General features: G+C 47.5%; 7 protein-coding genes across 7 annotated transcripts; 2 read left to right on the top strand and 5 right to left on the bottom strand.

Moving 5' to 3' along the window:
• Positions 1-929: 929 nt before the first annotated feature.
• On the bottom strand, positions 930-2,660 carry BDQ94DRAFT_161736 (Tannase/feruloyl esterase; the record flags this gene model as incomplete). Its single annotated transcript, XM_026769424.1, has 1 exon — positions 930-2,660. The coding sequence occupies one exon, from the start codon at positions 2,658-2,660 to the stop codon at positions 930-932; it is 1,731 nt and encodes a 576-aa protein (XP_026623005.1).
• Positions 2,661-4,651: 1,991 nt separating this feature from the next.
• BDQ94DRAFT_182012 (uncharacterized protein) lies at positions 4,652-6,146 on the top strand (the record flags this gene model as incomplete). Its single annotated transcript, XM_026774032.1, has 1 exon — positions 4,652-6,146. One exon carries the CDS (start codon positions 4,652-4,654, stop codon positions 6,050-6,052), a length of 1,401 nt encoding a protein of 466 aa, XP_026623006.1. The 3' UTR covers positions 6,053-6,146.
• A 2,212-nt stretch (positions 6,147-8,358) lies between these two features.
• Positions 8,359-8,724, bottom strand: BDQ94DRAFT_173472 (uncharacterized protein; the record flags this gene model as incomplete). Its single annotated transcript, XM_026772171.1, has 1 exon — positions 8,359-8,724. The coding sequence occupies one exon, from the start codon at positions 8,722-8,724 to the stop codon at positions 8,359-8,361; it is 366 nt and encodes a 121-aa protein (XP_026623007.1).
• Positions 8,725-8,770: 46 nt separating this feature from the next.
• Positions 8,771-10,252, bottom strand: BDQ94DRAFT_173473 (uncharacterized protein; the record flags this gene model as incomplete). The annotated part of the gene is made up of 4 exons (XM_026772172.1): positions 8,771-8,999; positions 9,123-9,423; positions 9,512-9,605; positions 9,671-10,252. 4 exons carry the CDS (start codon positions 10,250-10,252, stop codon positions 8,771-8,773), a joined length of 1,206 nt encoding a protein of 401 aa, XP_026623008.1.
• Positions 10,253-11,524: 1,272 nt separating this feature from the next.
• BDQ94DRAFT_149757 (uncharacterized protein) lies at positions 11,525-12,883 on the top strand. The gene is made up of 6 exons (XM_026767447.1): positions 11,525-11,613; positions 11,674-11,710; positions 11,782-11,809; positions 11,881-11,926; positions 11,973-12,204; positions 12,258-12,883. Exons 1-6 carry the CDS (start codon positions 11,585-11,587, stop codon positions 12,717-12,719), a joined length of 834 nt encoding a protein of 277 aa, XP_026623009.1. The 5' UTR covers positions 11,525-11,584; the 3' UTR covers positions 12,720-12,883.
• A 23-nt stretch (positions 12,884-12,906) lies between these two features.
• On the bottom strand, positions 12,907-14,432 carry BDQ94DRAFT_182014 (uncharacterized protein; the record flags this gene model as incomplete). Its single annotated transcript, XM_026774033.1, has 1 exon — positions 12,907-14,432. One exon carries the CDS (start codon positions 14,430-14,432, stop codon positions 12,930-12,932), a length of 1,503 nt encoding a protein of 500 aa, XP_026623010.1. The 3' UTR covers positions 12,907-12,929.
• A 969-nt stretch (positions 14,433-15,401) lies between these two features.
• Positions 15,402-17,918, bottom strand: BDQ94DRAFT_161739 (uncharacterized protein; the record flags this gene model as incomplete). Its single annotated transcript, XM_026769425.1, has 5 exons — positions 15,402-16,446; positions 16,510-16,634; positions 16,687-16,821; positions 16,881-17,545; positions 17,615-17,918. 5 exons carry the CDS (start codon positions 17,916-17,918, stop codon positions 15,402-15,404), a joined length of 2,274 nt encoding a protein of 757 aa, XP_026623011.1.
• Positions 17,919-18,083: the final 165 nt, after the last annotated feature.

Raw genomic sequence — 18,083 nt, forward strand, 5'->3', positions numbered from 1 at the left:
TAGTTTCATCCTGCGATTAGTACATCTCTGGACAGCCGCTAGTCGCTACAACCACACTATCCAGGCGGGAATCCCATGTTTACCTTCTAGTAGTCCCTTATCCCATGTCATGCGACCGGCATAATTCGTTTTTAATGAGGGTCTCTGAACCTGATTGTCCCTGAACTATGGCACTAAAATCTCATTCTTCCATGCTTCCCACATAGAGCGGCTAATAGCCAGGCCAGATCAGAGTAATGGTAGTTCTTATATATCTGTCTGTTAGAAACAGGCAGGCAACCCCTGCGAGTAGCTGTAAGCCCCAGAGCAGGATCTCACACGCAGAGGGTTCACAAAATACTCTGACGAATCCATATTTAGCACTCCTGATACTGAACGAATTCCATCCCATGGATATTTATAACATTAAGCTATACCTGCTATCAATAAGTCAATATCCGTAAGATTGGAGTATCAAGATATTCAGTTTCCGTATCTATATTCTATATTGTAAGGATCGGAATCCTACGAGGCCTACTCCCACTGTATGTGTACCTAGGTATATAGTGTGTTAGTCTAGTGAACTAGTCTTATTCAGTGCTACTAAACAAGAAGATCTCATATGAGAAAAGAAAGAAAAGGGTATAGAGAAATCTACTGATTGGTAAAGACAATAGGTAAAGTTAGATACAGAGGGGGAGAGAGAGAGATATATATAATTACATTTATAATCTCGATTCGGCAGGGCGTCAATTCGGCTGGTGGCCTTTAAACGAGACTGAAGACAATATGGTGTGCCTGGTCGGAATGCATGTAGAGATCAAGCGTTAAGGATATGAAATAAGCCAGTCACTTCAGGTATAATGCCCGTGGAAGTATGATATATGTATTAGAGTACATACCGCCGGGAAAAGAAAATTAGACTGAAAGCGGTCTTCGCACACATCTTACTAATATACAGGCAGATCAAACGCATCCAGATTCCACTCCCACGTCTTTAGAGACTTCTGATCATACTCACACTCCATGCTAGTCCCATTATCATACCACATCGGCCGCAGGGGCCACGCGCAGATTTCCTGGGTCTCTCCTTCAAATGTGCCACTCAAAACGGTGCCATTTAACCTTACTGGCACAACACCTTGCTCCACCCACTCAATTAACGTTTGGAGGGAGGTCTGCGGGAATGGTCCGTTTGGCTGTAGATCATTGTTCATGCAGTGCGAGGCTCCTGGGACAAGGAATAAGCGGTACCACTGGCCCAAGGCCTCGTGGCTCGCATTGTACCCAAGAGTAGGATACATTGTCCTACGTACAGAATCGTAGTAATGCACCGAGGAAGCTGTCGGGATACTCCCATCCTGCTCGCCATGATAATGAAGCACCTTGCCACCCGCTTCGTGGAAGGGCGTCAGATCCGGCCACGTGGTGTGCAGGGAATCCTCATACATTTGCCAGCCATGCTGCACCCATTCTTTTAAGGTCTCGTAGGTGACGTTCTCAAGTGTGGGGAGGTTATCAAGGTCCAAAAGCTGCAGAAACTTGGTAACAAATTCTCCACCCATGGAGTTGATGTCCAAACCCCAATTTCCTGAAGTTGTGTTGTACGTCGCTTGAGCATCCCAGAAAAGTGCCCCAGGCTGGTAGGATAGATACACCTGCTTGCCATCATCATCTGTCATTCCGTCAAGAATTTTCTCGAATACCTCGACTGCCTGGGCCGAGATGGTCGAGTTTTGCACTGGGACGGCCCCGTCCGCAGCACAGTAATACCCCTTGCCAATCGTTTCGGTGAGGTTGAATTGCATCTTACAGAGATCAGAGCGCGACACCACCCCGTCCATACGCCCGTCCATCCCATCACAGGCGGTGATCGTTTCGTTGACAATGGCCTCAATCTCACATTGGGAGGGGTAGTACCCGAGCGTCTTCTCAACAACATTCGCCCAGAGGTGCATTGTCATTTGGAAAGAGTACCGGATGGCCGGGGCACCAATTACTGCACCATCAAACTGGTCACCGTACCGCTGAACCTGGCTCCATCCTTCGCGGCCGCCCTCAGAGCAGCTCTGATAGTAACTGTAGAGCTTCTGGTCTTCCTCGTTGACTGTCATATTAAAGAAATTGCGCGTGAAGCGCTTTCCGATCGTAGCGAGCTCGTGGTGAGCTTCATAGCCGAACATATATAGGTTCTGCCAGTCCAACGTGCCGTTGGCTAGGAGGAGGATCTCATCAACACCAACATCAAACCCTCCAAACCCTCCATCTGTTGAGCCAGAAACAGCTCCATACATCACACCTCCGGGGAGCTGCTGTGTGCCTTGGTTAACATAGTAGTCTGCTCCGCCGGTGGAGAGGTAGCGATTAGCAAATTTGTCCGGTGAGGGCAACCAGAAGCGCATCTGGACGGTGTCATCCCGGCCATTGTGGGAGTAGGCCAAGGTTACGTTGCAATAGTCGATCGTGGTGGCTGGGTATACCGCAGAGCCGCTAGTAGAGACGTTGTAGACAGGGTTAGCGGAGAGGTTGGTGTGGCTAATAGTGATCCCAGGATAAACATTATCGACGGGCAACTTAGATCGAACGTATGCAGGGGTGCAGACATCATCGAGAGTGGTGGAAGTGGTGACGGCCTGAACCAGTGTCGCCCCAAGGATGATGACTAGTGGCAGACACCCCATCTCAGATGAAAGAACAAGGATGTGTGGAATATAATGATGAGAAGTGACCGAAGTAATGATGCAGGCTATGCTAATACCAAGCAGGGCATGGACTGACTTTACCAGATTAAGCCAGGCTGTACTAGTAGCATCACCGCGATTCGTATAGCCACCTGACTTCAACGCTCTTTATCAGAGGCGGAAAACTGGTACTTTATATAGTACATGCTTTGGCATTTGCATCGGCATCTCGGGCCCAAGTTTACCTGTTTCATGTCTCCTTAATCATCGAAAATAATTGTTGAGACGCGTTGCTACATCTGAAAGTGCTTGTTACGTAGGCATATAGTTTTAGAATGTGGCCTGACGATCCAGGTGCAACGGGGGCTTTTCATGTGGAGTAAGCTTTCCCGCAGTTCCCTACTTGGGGGGTTCTTTGCGAGAAGCCGGGTCGGCCTCGGCGTTAACCTCGATGTAGGCCCGACAAAACGAACACCGTCCCGCCTGCTGCATGCCCCCTGTGCGATAGGATAAATAATCATTTGGACAAGAAATACAGTATTCTGAATTATAATAAGATTATTAGTGATATCCTTATGGGTGTCATCACCGGCAGTACAAGCAGCTGCCTGTTCTAAACACCTCGAAATAACTCCACGGTGCCGTAAACTTGCTCGACAGATTGCGATCCAGAGCAGAAATTGTGACTAAACTATTTTCGTAAAGGCAGATCAAAAACTCATAATTAAAGCTGAGTATACTAGCCCTTCCGCGTGTCACATTACCACATGCGATACCAGTTTATGCACAGCTAAAGTACGTAGCTCGCATGTCGCTTTGTCCTTTGATTAGCCTCCCCAAGATGTGCTCATTATCTGGATCATTCTCAAGCTCTGTTTCACTGCCTCTAAATCTGCTTTCTCCGGACAGAGCTCCTGTTCATCCCCTTCCAGATCATACCTTTTCATGACCAAGTCTATCTGTCCTAGTAGACTAAGTTCGTTTGCTTGTTTACTCTCCTGACACTCATGCCGACTATAATGGGCAGCTGAATATAGAAAGAGAGGAAATCAATGACTCGAAAAGGCGGGGTGAAGCTTGTCCGACCCTGATTCAGGATAAGAATATAGTTCAGCGGCATGGCTAACAATCATGAAACTTGAGAATATAATGATTGATTATGGCTATTACTAATCTGTGAGATTTCTACTTTCATTGTCTGGTCCATTCATGATATCTTAAACCATATCTCTTGTGCTTAATAATTTGTTTTTGATCTATAACATCTACTCGTATAATACCAGCTGTTACTGAGTTCCTATCTTTTTTTTTTTTTTTTTTTTAAAAAAAAAGGGTAATTTATAAGTTATATACTATTTTTTATCTTCGACTACAGTGGGGTATGTTATCCTTTCCCGCCAGAGTAGGAAATAGAAGGTATCATTACATGTTTATACTAGTATTTATATATGTTTTGGATTTCTTTTTTTATTCCAGCTGGACTGTTATTAACTTATCAGTAATTGTGACTATATTTAATAACTGATTCTAGCGAACTATAAGCTAGTAAGGATGAATAAAGAGCATTTTTGTCATGATAACATCTTGTTCTCTTTTCTTGTTACTTCATGTTACGGATTACAAATCTACAATATATTCTTTGATAGATAACTACCTTTGATACCCTGTAGATACTCGCTCAATGTTCTTTTTCGATGCACATACTAATCTTGAAAATGTACATCATAGCTTTAGGATATTTTGATAATATTATTATGATAGGATATGTACAATAATAGTGAATTCTTGTGAATATTATCCGGGAAAGGATGCTACAGGCAGTACGGTAATTACACTGTTGGAAGTTTTGGTTAGCGTGCCCAGATCAAAAACTTTCCTCTCGAAAATCGACCCCAGCTTAACTGCCACAAACTGTCTAGCTTAATTAACGACTCCACACTTCGCACAATATTCCACGCTTCAGGAATCCGCACATAGATAGACCAAGCAATATGCTCTCCAAATTACCAGGAGAATTACTGCTCTCAATAACAAGCTTCCTCAATAGCCACACGGACACTTTGCGGCTCGCATCCTGTTGCCGTGCCTTCTACCCCCTTCTCTTACCCGAAGTCTTCACGTCGCTCGACTTGATAGAGCACCGCAATGGCCACTTGAGTCATTTAGTACACACACTCGCATCCAAGCCCTCATTAGCACAGGAAGTGCGCACTTTGCGTATTGACTGTGGCTGGCGACCGACTTCCGGCGTGCGATACGAACAGGACGTTACTCTTGAAGTTCTGTCGGCGGCCCTGGGATCCGATGACAACGACAAGATAGCCACTTGGGCCCGAGAGCTGACGAACCGAGAAAGAAACGACGCATGGACTGTTCTGCTTCTGGCTCTCCTGCCCAATCTGGAGGACCTGGTCCTGCAGGTTTGTGATTTCTCCAACTACACACTTGATTGGCTGGCCGGCATCGCCCAGAACGGAACATCAAGCCGTATTCTGTCTAGATTGAGAATCCTCAGAGTGGACTGCTCCGATGTAGATGGTGGCCTCAGCTCAGCGCATTTTCTTCCAATCCTTCGACTTCCCTCGTTACGGAGCTTCTACGGCCATATGATATGTGACGGTGGTAGTTTTGATGAGGAATATGCCGAGGATCAGGATTTTGATGCTGCGAGCTACATTCCGGACAATGTGGGCTACTCGAATGTGACTCATATCCGGCTTCGGTCCAGCTGTTCTCGACGCGGGTTTGCAGACCTCATCGGTGCACCCAAAGCCCTCGAATCTTTCATTTTTAAGCATACGCAGAACCCGAATTACGCAGATGATGAGAATATGTACGCGTCACGATATTACCACCCATTGCGCAGACATTGGGCGACATTGCAGAGATTAACCATAACCCACGAGAGTACCAACTATTATGATTGTTACCAGAGTCACGAGTATGATTACATCGGTTCGTTCGCGGGATTTAGTGTACTAAAAGAACTCCGCCTGCAGGTGACTCAGATACTAGACTGGGACGGCCTAGACACAACATCCAAAAATACACTGAATGATATACTGCCTTTATCGCTGGAACGCCTCATTCTTGATGGCCTGGAGAGAGAGCATCTAACTGCACTTGCCATAGCTTTTGAAGATCTGCTTTCAGGAGGAAAGTACCGCTGTCCAAGCTTGACTTATGTAGAAGTCAAAGGAAACTGGATGCATGTCCATCAGTCAACAGAGGAGTCCAACACTAAGCCTCGGCCCATACCTGCTATGTCTGAGGAGTTTGCGGACTTTAAGGTCAAACTCGAGTTGTCATGTTCGGCTGTGGAGATCGAGTTTAACTTGCGTGATTTACATGTTGAAGATATAATCGAGAAAAACCGTTTGTATGTCCTTTGACGAGTTATTTGGTCAGCGAGATGTCTTACCAACCTGAGGATTATATGTAGCCTAGGTCCTTAATTATCTAGTACATATCATGAATGCTCCGAGTGACTCATATCGGGCAAAAAACCGTGGTCTCGGTTATTGTCTTTCTTTATGAGCATGAAACCATTGCCATAGCACTGAGATAAAAGACAAGGAGCAATAAGCTTGTACCTTACTGGCAAAACATTTATCACCTTCTGTAGATGTCCTTGAGCGAATGGCCCTGTGTTTCATCAGCAAAGATGTTTGTTATTTCTTTTCTGGAAAACTTACCTAAGTATAATATTTGCCGGGTTTCTTTATTTCTCGTATTATTGAATATTGGAAACCAGTAATCACAGAAGCACTATACACAAGCCATCGAAAACCACGAGTCCACAAATAAGTTCTTCCAAATCCTCACCTTATACTGAACAACAACCTGAGCCGTCCGCTGGATTATCCCTTCCGCCCCTGATCCCCAAAAGTGAAGTATCGTCTCGCGACCGACGTCTCTATGCATCCTACGATCCGTCATAAATAGATACCTGTTCCTGTACGATCGGAGATTTGACTGGTTTGCAATAGTTAAGGGATATCCTTAGGATCCTTACTATCCGTAGTAATGTCTAATGTGAGATCCAAGAGCGCCTGCCACAAATGATCTCGTAGTGGCAACCCAAATCTAGCATACAATAGTTACGAGTATGTTGCATTCGATAGCCTTTCTGATTCAAATGGTGGCGGCTGCGTTTCGGTGCTGGTTAGCAGATTAAGGTCGTAGGCAGACATGATATTTTACCAACAGACAGTCAATCAACGATAGCAATGACGCCTCAGCTAAATCTCTGGCCGGAAGGCCGGTCAACATAGACTTGCTAGCCATGTCAGCAGTGATTCAACACTGCTGGTCAGAGGTAAGTCGACCTTTGCCACCCTAATCATCCATACGTCTATTCCCTTTGGCCGTGGCCGACCGCACGTGTGCTCCGTTTTCTCGCCCGCTGATTCGTCAATGGCCCGTGTTTCTGCGCGCTCCCACGGCCCCGCGTGTATGCCACGATCGCCCTTCCAAATGATGAAGGGGAGGTGCCAGTTGTTATGAATGATAGTTCGGCCGGACAAGTCCTTTCTGACAAAGTCTGTTAAGGCGATGGTAAGGGTTTATGCATGCAGGGTCGAGGACGTGGTCTCGAAGGAGAGTCTAATAATGTGATAAATCATTCATCTGTGTGTTTATCCATTCTGCTAGGCCTGCCTAAATCTGGATTGAGTGTGCCTGCCTTCTTATGGCTATCTTTCTTTCTGAACTTCCCGGATTTTTCCAATATATATTATTTAATATTTCTATCTTTGCTTTTGGCGCGATCGCCTCGTTCCGGGCGTTTGACACTTTCTCAGGGAAGGATGCAGGTTCAGATAAGACGTATAGACGAAGATCTTGATTTTACGTGGAATTGGTTCAATTTGATGCTTCCTTCGATGCTAGAAACAGGATAGAAGATGCAGAGAACGGAGGAATCAGAGTACAGGCCGATGTGTTCCTACCGAATCGGGCAGGTACGCTGCAGCTTTTTCATCGCAGCTCGCAATTGCACTATATAAATAGTTTAGATTCGCAGTATTCCGTATCCCACGATAAGAGATTATGAAAAAGTCGATAAGAGCAAAGTTGATATTCCCATAAATCCTTCAGCATGGAAAGAATTTTGAGATATATAAAACTGCTATAGGTATCGTAGTAGTATATTTCCGCCGTATACAGTTGTTAGACTTCCCATCCTTATGTGAACATAAGACTTCTTGCGATAGGTAAAATCCCTGTAGTTTAAGGTTCTGTTTCAATGGCTGCCATTGAGTGTAGATCCTTGTTTACCTGGCCTACTGAGAAGAACTTCTTCCATGCATATTTCGTACATGGAATCTCCTCACTATCTTACGGTATAGAATTGCTCTTCGTAAGGCCTTCGACAAAGAAGCGGTTTTGATTTGTAATAACCTATAGGATTAGGTTTGTTGGTCTAGAGTACGATAATCCTCAGGAGATACGTTTATCCTTATCGTTCCTTTCGGTAAACGAACACGGGGCTCTGTAGCATTCACTGGTATCAGGTATCTATACATAGATAAGGGTGTATAAATAGGTAAGAAACAAGGCACACTGCAATCAGAATACAATCGATTAGGTACGCATGCTCCGTTTCGAAGGCCGCGATCGAAGTATATTTGTCTTCGGAGCATGAACCACCACATAGGTGGCATAATACCTCGCTAGTCGTGTCCATACAAAGCAGAACTCAGGACGTACACGGTCGAACGATGGTGTTTATCAGGGTGTTATTTGAGACCTCGCCCATATCGGGAAGAGCATCTTCACTCATCTCGCGCCGGAGCTTGCCCATCTTGGAGAAGGACTGAGAATCGCGGCCTAAAGCGGCAGAGCCCAGCATCATACCGAGAATTGCCATAGGAGCGCTTGCTGGGTCACTGAAAATGGTATACAGATCAAATACTGCGTTGGTGGTCTCGCCGATGAGGGCTATCGCGCGGGCGACATCCTCCAGGCCGGCAGCGGCGAAGGAGGCGTCGCCCACAAAAGGGAAGATGGCCAAGACAGCAGTCACGATAGTCAGGATAAGTTCTTTCTTCTGGGGCCTTCTCATCCGCCTTGCCGACGGCTTTTGCCTGAACCATGGATGTGACGGCCTGCTAGACAAGGGCGACGGGCATGGCAAGCACCTGGGCGGCGCCCAGCGCCGACCCGTCCCACTGAGCCAGCAAGAGATCGACCGAGGTCTCCTGGATCTGGTCCATGAGCTTGGTCATATTGGCACCGGCAGCAGTGACCACATCCTTGGGGTTGGAGACGACGATGTTGCTGGCCGCCCGTGGGAACCCATACCAGGTGCGGATGCCCAGCTGGCAGCCCTCTTCGAGCCTAACAGTGTTGGCGCATCTATCAGACATGCTCACCTCGCCGAAGGTGACTCATGAGGAATAAATGCCGTAAATAGTTGCCAAATCATTGTAGAAGCCTGTTCCGTTGACCAGGCTGAAGTACAGCTTATATGAGCCCTCGCCCAGCTCGATGTCCGGGAACGGGCAAGTCTTCCTCGTCGTGTTTACCCCGTCACGGTTCCAAGTACAGTCGAAGTACTGGTCTCCCGGCCCGTTGACGTCATTCATGTATGAGTTCAGCACCGAGGGAACCATCTCCATCGTGTAGTCCACGTAGTAACCAAAGTAATCATCGTAATCCGTGTCCACTGCGGTGTAGTTGACTCGCGCCACCGCGAGCTCGCTGCCCAGAGTGTCCACAGCGTAAATCTGCGCGCAGTAGGGGTCATAGCTCGTCGCTACCGCTGCCAGTGCATCCAGCGTGTCAAATGTGAGGCTCAGGTCGCACGGCGGTGTCGGTCGAGAATGACCAGCCACCGAATGAGAGTATACGCTCGGTGCCGGTCAACTGGTCAAATTGGTCGAAGACGTCCGTGTATTCGCTGATGTTTACAGCGGAGTCTGATGTATTACTCGCGAATGCGTACTGCGGGGTTCAAAGTGGGTCAGCAATGCCTCAATCCTCGAGCAAGAAGTCGGAATATGACTCACGATGTGGGTGTAAATATCTTTGTCGATGTCTGACGGCTGGCAAACTTGGTTAGCAAGATGATTATTCTCACCCTCATATCGTCGGAATTGGCATAGCGGAGGATTCTCATACTGACATATGCAGACACGGGCGGTCCCAATTGAAGGGTTCGTAGTACCCAAAGCGTCTGAACTCAGCCAAGGTGGCATCATTATTAATGATGTTGGTGCCGCAATTGGAAATGCAGCCATTACTGTTGGGTTGAGCCGTCCTGGGGGCTCCTGTGTCTGCCGGATCTGCTGTGCAGAAGTCATTGGTTTTTTAATGCCGTCCAGTTCGTCGGTCGCTCCGTGCCTGGCATCTGTTTTGCCTGTGGTGTCGACTAAAAGCCCAATAACCTCAGGCCCAACTGACTTCTCACCACAGACCTCCAGAGCGAGATGCGATGCAACATATTTGTCTAGCATATTCTGGTGGTCCTGGAAGCCAGAGAGTAATTGGGCAGCCCCAGTCTTCGTATACTGCAATCCAATATAGACTCCCATCACGATGGCTTCGGCTTGACTGAAGAGAACCGACTTGCCACAGGTATCATCCCGCATCGGGTAATCTTCGACTTGGCTTGCGGTGGACGCGAAGCCATTGACAGCATAGATATTAAAACTTGATTAGTTACACTCCACTAAGCAATATCAACCGTAGCTTGGGCTTGATGTACGTGGCCACATGAAAAGGTACTATTATCCATGAGGATGCTGGTGGTGGCACTAGTCGTGGTACTGCTGCTGCTGACGGTAAAGTTAGACGCAAGCTGTTGCCTTGAGATGATTCCACGACGCTGGATGAGGTCTTCGCTATTTCCGGAGTCTGCCGTGGCACAAGCACGAAATGTTTGATGCGCCAAAGGACAATCGACGGCATTGTTAAGATTGAGCTCGAATAAATTGGTTTTATTGCATCTGGTGAGCGATGCCTTATCATGGTAATAAGTCCAATTGGCCGGATCAGGACCGGAAATGGTGCAAGAAAGTGGGCAAAACGAAAGTGCAGAATAATACTTTCCCGCACCCTGTGGTCGTATGCACTAGATATTTCATTGTAGGGAAATATAGTAACTGATCAAAAAATAGTTCACAGATATTACTCCCAGGTGCTGAACGGCTGGTCTGCAGATAGATAGCCATGGTAGTGTGCTTTTCCACCCTGATAACAATGCAGACTCGGCCCCGATCGTAGGGGGGCAGTTGTGAGTTGATAGCTGAACGCAACGTTGAACTGCCTCGCCTCCAAAGCAGTGACCATTCCCAGTGGCGTCGTCAGTTCGGCAATAAGAAACTGGATATAGAACTCGAATATAAACATGGTGGGATCGGTTTCTTTCTACTCCGGCTAATCCTTGCTGCTTAGTAGACAACGCGACTGCTACCTGTGATCCGTTAGCCATCGGCCAATTAGGCCACCCCATAGCATGATGGTATAGCTTCGAATATGTCTTGCCTTGTCGAGCCTATCAACATCTGATATGATACTAAACTGACCCTTGGCAAAGATAAGGGGAGTTATCTGTAAATTATCAAACCTTATACTCTCTGATGCGCTTGTTCGAGCCAAAGACAAGCGCCGCCCGGCATAAAATTAAGCTAGTCCCGCTTAGGCATGGTGGCAACTTCGACCGAGGGCACAGACACCAGGCACCAATCTCCCTCTGGCTACAATATTACAAGACGCGCTGTCCTTTCCTCTGTCTCGCAACTGTATATCATTCAAGCACGGCAAGCAGAATGGGTGGCTGGGCGATTTTTTGCGCTATCTGTGGAGGTCCATTCTCCAGCCAAGTCGACATTGACTGCGAAGGGACCGACGAAAGGGCCTATCGTTTCGACATCCTCGCGGACTGTAACCTTGAGTGGCTCGACGACCTACGTGCCCTAGGAATGGATCCCAACGCTATCGGAAGTGACAAGTTCGTAGTCACTCGCTATAAACAAACGCCTTGGTAAAACTAAGTGCCCTGATTTCCTAGGTCATTTCTGACAGGATCCGGTCGGTACTTTGACTATGTAAGCTATTCAATTTCGTTGACATTGTTCGTACTGGCACCATGTTTTGCTGAAACTGGAGGTCCTCCCAGGGTGGAATCGAAGTCGTTGCTGGGAATCGTACGTTGTCCTGGATGCATAGCCCTCCGAGGCACTGGAACTACCTGTCAATGATAACATCGTCTTACCAGACACGAACATCCCATACCCGGAGAACGAGATTGTGCCCATGATGGCGTATGTATTGCGTCTCCTATTCCAGTTTTCCCGCTAACCCTCACAGATATCACGACTTTGCGGAAATCGGCCAACCCCATGTGTTTCCCTTTCACCCCGTTTGCTACGAGATTCTCAAGAGATGCATCTCTTTGAGGGAACGAGGGGAAATTCGAGGAAATAAGCTGTATCAGATTTTTGAACAGGTCAACGGCGACCGGTACGTCCGGCTGCAACTTGACTATGGCGACCCAGACCCGCCCGCAGAGCAGGTGTGGGAGACTCTCCGAGGGCAAGAGGTAAGTAATATTCCGAGCGCAAACAATGCCGGTTAAAAGTCTAACATGCCCAGATTCTGGTAGTGAATCCAGTCGACATACCGGAGCTCGAATCAGAGATCAACGATATAAGGTGCTTGTTAGACATGAAGACCTGCCTAGATAAGGAAACGAAGCTCCATAAAGAAGACATTTTCAGTCGTCTTCCGATCAAACTGCGACACGAAATCTTCAAGCACATTCGCCCAGAATCGATTTTGGCTCTCAAAGCCGCCTCGCGGGTCATGCACACCACCTTGGTCTCGCGCTCCACGTGGGAGGCCAAGTTAGTCGATACATATCCATGGCTGTGGGAGGTGTTTGAACTCTCGGTTTTCCAATCGCAAGAAATCGAGGAGAAAGTGTTTAGACTGCTACTCGCTTGCAGGGAGCATGGTGAGCCTTCGGGCAGAAGGTATGGCTATACCCTGGGCCTTGCCAACAGGAGAAGGATTTGGGGAGTATGCGAACAGATTCGGAGTCGATATTTGGAATAGCTGGCTACTGTTACTAGGCAGGTACGATGTTGACTGCTATTGCATCCGCGTTGGGAGATATTGAAGTAATCTTTCCAACCCTTATCACATGGTACGATGTTTTTGATATGACGCATACCGTGTTCAGTGACTTTACCAGTTTTGAACGGTAAAGAAGAAGCTCGTATGAAACATAGGCTCTTTGGTCCTGTTATTTTCTCTTTAAATTATTTACCGATAAAAGTAAATCCAGACAGTCAGCGTAGGGACAGTGATAGCTAATCGAAATATCGCCGAGCGAAGTTCCTTCGGTGTCTGAGGATATCCAGATCCTATCCGGGGAAATTCGTCATGTTCATCGGAGTACGGCGAGCCCGACACGGTGGTATCTAGGTCTTGAGCGCCCTGACTCTTTTTGCAAGGAGCCACATCTGGCTCCGTGGAAGCCTGGTCCGATCCAACTGGAAGGCAGCATATTGTTATGTAAAGGGTTGAAATCATCATGATCTTAAAGATGAACGAGAGCTTTTCCTTTGTCAAGCCTATGGCACGCGTGATCAAGGCGATGGAGCCATAATAACTCGAGATTACAGGTATGAAATGTATCAATAAAGCTTTGAGAGCCCTATGGGTGATTGGGGCGGCTTCAGCAAGGTCCTGGAATTTCTGCTGCATCCGCTGCAGGATGTAGACTTGGTTGGACAGGCGGGTAATCAGAGGCGTAGAGAAAAAGAGGCGGACGACTAGTATCATGCAGGCAATGTAGACTAGTATGAATATGAACAAAGCAACACATATGTCGTATAGCGTAGAGATCACACCATTGAGGATGTCGACTTCCAATAGCTTGCCAGCAAGTCGGAGCGTGACTGGTTCCACTTCGCATTGTAAAAGCCAGGCGGTGGACCCTAGCTCGATCAGTGACCAAGACCAACTGATTACTCTCACAACTTTGTGCAAAATAACGTAAATTAGACAACGCCAGTGTCCACACATCCACTGGGCTGAGGCGTTTGGATGAAAGAGGTTTTCCAAATGGGGAGTTTGCTGCAGATGAAAAGACTGTGATGCAGACGTAAGATCCGGCTGGGCTGCCAATGGCGGGAGCTGGTGTACGCGATCGCAGAGATTATCTCTCAAAGAATGGTTTGGTGCAATGTGTTTATGCTCCTTGCTTTTCTCAGATCCACTCTCTTTGCCCTTGTTCACAATTTGGTCCTGCGTGAGACTATCGGCAGCGGAAACAGATCTGGCTACCAGTATACTGCGAGGCCACGCTCCACGGACTTCATATGAAGTCACACAGTAAACCGTTGAAAGTTCGGCTAGCACGGTGTGAGCGACCAATGTTGTTGTAATTCCTTGAATCAATCGATCATTCGTTGACACAAGCAGTATTATGTACAGGGGGAGTGTTGCTCCGAGGAGAAACGTACGCCTTGCGAAACGCGACCAGGACCCATGTCCAAGGTCAGACGTAACACCATTCTGTGTGAGGAGTGCAAGGCTAACATGTGGTTCGGCAAGGTTTAAGATTCTGTAGCCGATCAACAGGATGACCACATTCATAGCTAGAGCGCCGGACACGAATGGAGAGAAAAGCCACATGTTCGACTTCACATTTTGAAGAAACAATTTTTGCGGATTAGGACTGATAAAGTAACTGAATGTCGAGATAAGAAGAGACGAAGTGGTTAGCAGCGACGGTGCGTGTCCAGAGAAGAAGAACGCCATGTAGTAGGAGTAAAACGCCGTATGGATTGGACGATCGAAAGTTCAGGCCAATATTCGGAGTTTCCTGGTAGACAGGAGACTGTATTGATATTTGTATTGCAGCCTATGGTGCTTCGAATGCTGCCAGTAGTTATGTCGTCCCGAATGAGAATATTGTGAACAAATCAAGAGTGGGTTTTTCTGTAGTTGTGGATTGGTGATTATTCTCGGCCCCAAGTCTCTCACGTGATTAGGGGGCTACGAACCCATTGCTGCTAGTGCGGGTTCGCTTTGGCGGCTAAAATTTGATTAAGATTATGATAAGCTGTGTGATTCTAGACCAGTCAGAATATATTATATTTGTATAGAATAATACATTATAGAACAATGTATCATTAAACAGATATATATTACAGTAGTCCAGATGATTTGGAGATATCAGAAAACAGAAGAATCGGTCGAATAATCTACAGAAATCTTCAAAATATTTATAGAAGAAAAAAATGGAATCTTATCTAAGCCCCGTACTCCACATTCGGTGGTCGCATGTGCTCATTACCGCCTTGACCGATGTTGTGCTTCGATTGTTAGGCTGTATATGTTACTACCAGGGATGAGCAACAGGTCAAGATTCCTATATTGTCCATTCTCAAATAGACGGCACACATAAAATGACATTTCCAATCACCCAATCCCTATCATAAAAATCAAAGTCCAACTGTGACTCTCCTATAGTATATGACAACAACACGTCCGCGTCTTGTCCACTGCCTCGTTGCCTGCAGGTGATAGTCGATATGTTGGTCACGCACACTAGTTAGCAATAGTGTGAACCCTAACACTCGACTTAGTACATTCTGTGTACGTTCAGTGCATTAGCAGGCGCGAAGTTCAAGTCATGATGCATTTCGGTCGGAGCAGATTACTCGAAACTGAGCATCGCTCTAGATTTCCTTCACGCAAAAGCTTGCTCGTAGACGTCTGCCACCATCAGAGGTGTCGGGGCTCTCTCTGTTGCGTAATGCTCAAGGCACAAAGAAGATCACAGATACCAGTAACTAGTGGCAACAGGTTTTTCTGTGATGCCTTTAGATACAGGAGGTCACGAACTCGAAGAAGAATAGACCTCGTGGCACCCAGCGGCATACCATCATAGAATGCGGAGGCTGAGGTCACGGTTCCCAACATGGGGATTCCAGTCCCCAAAACTATCCATCTCTGAATTACGGGGGAGTCTGGTCCATCGAGCTGGAACTTACTTCCCGACCTTGGGCTACTAGAGAAGTCGCTCGAGGATGGCATTTGCGCCATAGTCCCATATATGTATAGACACAGACTAGCCTGGTAAGCTGCGACAGCAAAGAACTCTGTAAAGCTCTGTGCATCACGGTAGTGCAAACACCGAATAACTTGGCTGGCGTGCCATACAGCCTTCCGTGCCTGAGTTGTTTGGCACCATCGTTCCAAAAGTGGTAAGACAGCTTCGGCTTCTTCAGGCCCTTCGCGGCCAGCAATTATTTCGATTTGCTCAAAGGGGGTCAGAGAATGCATGGATAGTAACTCTGACGTTAACTGGCTGCTGGAATGCTGTCCTGAGTGGGTGTCGTCTTGGAGTACGCGGATGCTGTTGAGGAGGTGTGCCACCCGGTTTTGGGAGCTCTCATCTGCAAGGATGAATACTCCAGTTGTATCCAATATATCTGGAAGCAAAAGACCTCTCGACTGGAGGTGGTCTTTGACCATGGAGCCGACAGCATGAAGGACAATTAAGCGTGCTAAGTTGGAGTCGTAAAGTGGTGAAATGGTCTGCAGGAGGAGCGGGTTGGCGAGATACTCCCGCAGGCCTGGCTCTTGCGATGTCTTCTCGAAGCTCTGCAGCTGTGTATATGCTCTGAGCCATTGCGCTGCGGACTTTGCTGTCCACAGCTGCCTGCTTTGGGGAAAGGAGAGACATAGCTCGGCGTAGGAGACAGGAGTTCTACTTCCGTCGACCAAGGATTCTTGCGAGCAATGAATATGCATGTGGAACACCAATCTAGCCGGTATATTCACACATTAGACTAAGGGGACACTATGACTTGATGACAACGGGACCTACCTTTTCCAGGATTCCTGCTCAACCCAATTATGCCATTTTTTCTCAAGTACATCGTCAGGATCTGCTGGATCTGGAACCACACTACTGTAGGTCGAAGCACGGTAACGACGGCCGCTTCGGAGCATCTCCATGAGCGTTAGAAAGTATACAGTGGAATATTCTGGCTCATATGCTCACGGTGACAGCCGATCCTACAATAGCCGCGGCAATCTCCATCCTGCGTTTATTGCCACTCCATAGCCCTGTTTGAACATACAGGGACAGCGCCTGGATTTGCTGCAAGCAGCGGGTTTGTGCTATCCGTTTCTCGAACTATTTCACTTGGTTATTCCTTCCCTGAATATAAGAAGCCGTGAAGCTGCCAGTCTTACAATCTGAAATAGATATGGATGAAGAACACCGTGCAGGGCAGTTCCGAACCGGCGAACAGCCGGACTGGACGACCTCATAGCCGCCGACGTGATACAAGCACCCAGAAGCTCTGACGGCATCTCACTTGAGCGTAGTGTAGGGATATGAATCCAGCTATCATCTTCGGTTGCATGAGCCGCGTAAAAGTGATGCAGGAGCCGATCAAGCACATTGGCTGCTGGAAAGGCGGAGAGCACTTTGCTTACATTCGCTGGCTCACAGGTATGCAGTATCATGGCCAAAACTCGATCACGTGTCTCGGATGAGACTATATCGTCAGATATGCGAGTGGAAGGGTATGGCAGGTGACCTTCTATGCAACTGGATCCTGGTTCGAGAAACATATTGCCTTCCTCAGCAGCACGGTGATATTCTGAGTCCGGATCCCATCGCCCCACTGTTTTTTCGAAGGCCTCTAGCACCTTGGGGGATTCACTCTGGCTCTTGAATGTCTGTGAAAGGGGAAGGTCGGATGCAAACATCGACAAATCTAAATTTGCGGCTGGGAAGATAGGGGAAGCGATGCCAAGAGTATCGGCCGAACTCTGTAGAATCTGCGGGTGCTGCGGTGAGCCCTCAACCAGAAGTTCAGCTACATCATTCAGTCCGCCGAGGTGACCGATAGCTAATTTTATGCTTAGAGAACATCCCAAGAGACCAATTGTATATTTGGGAGGGCAAATGCTGACCGTACCTAAGTCGGATCTCACACTAGGCACGTCCGGCTCTATATTGGCTTCCGGTGTCTGGATGGAAGTCTGATGTGCAACGCCGGAACAGGAATTTGCGACATTGTTGTCTGCTTGGGGGTAAGCGGCATTTCCAGGGATTTGGATTTCTTCTTCTGCCAGAGTCCAGGGTCGAACGCAAAACATCTGTCGCCGGTGGCAGCGCTGGCAAATCTCGTTATTATCGCATCGAGCTTTGGCTGTCGCGCAGCCCTCACAGGCTTGGGAGGCACGCGGGCCCCGACGACGAAGCCGGGGAGGTCTATTCATTGCAGACTTGGAGATGAATGTTGAAAGGTGGATAATAGAGCTGGACATTTGTTGGGGGGGCGGGGTTACTAGTACTACTACTAATTAGTATTATATAAGGATAGTCCGGGGAAAGCTTCAAGCTACAAATTGGGTAAGATTGCGGGGTCCTGCATGGCCGTACGT

Source organism: Aspergillus welwitschiae (assembly GCF_003344945.1).
Source record: "Aspergillus welwitschiae strain CBS 139.54b unplaced genomic scaffold BDQ94scaffold_33, whole genome shotgun sequence".
Classification (NCBI taxonomy): Eukaryota; Fungi; Ascomycota; class Eurotiomycetes; order Eurotiales; family Aspergillaceae; genus Aspergillus; species Aspergillus welwitschiae.

Excerpts from the sequence above, each read along its gene's own strand:
- BDQ94DRAFT_149757 (XM_026767447.1), top strand. The coding sequence starts at position 11,585 with ATGGATCCCAACGCTATCGGAAGTGACAA. Across the intron at positions 11,614-11,673 it reads AACGCTATCGGAAGTGACAA|GTCATTTCTGACAGGATCCG; the intron begins GTTCGTAGTCAC and ends CTGATTTCCTAG. Across the intron at positions 11,927-11,972 it reads GAGATTGTGCCCATGATGGC|ATATCACGACTTTGCGGAAA; the intron begins GTATGTATTGCG and ends TAACCCTCACAG.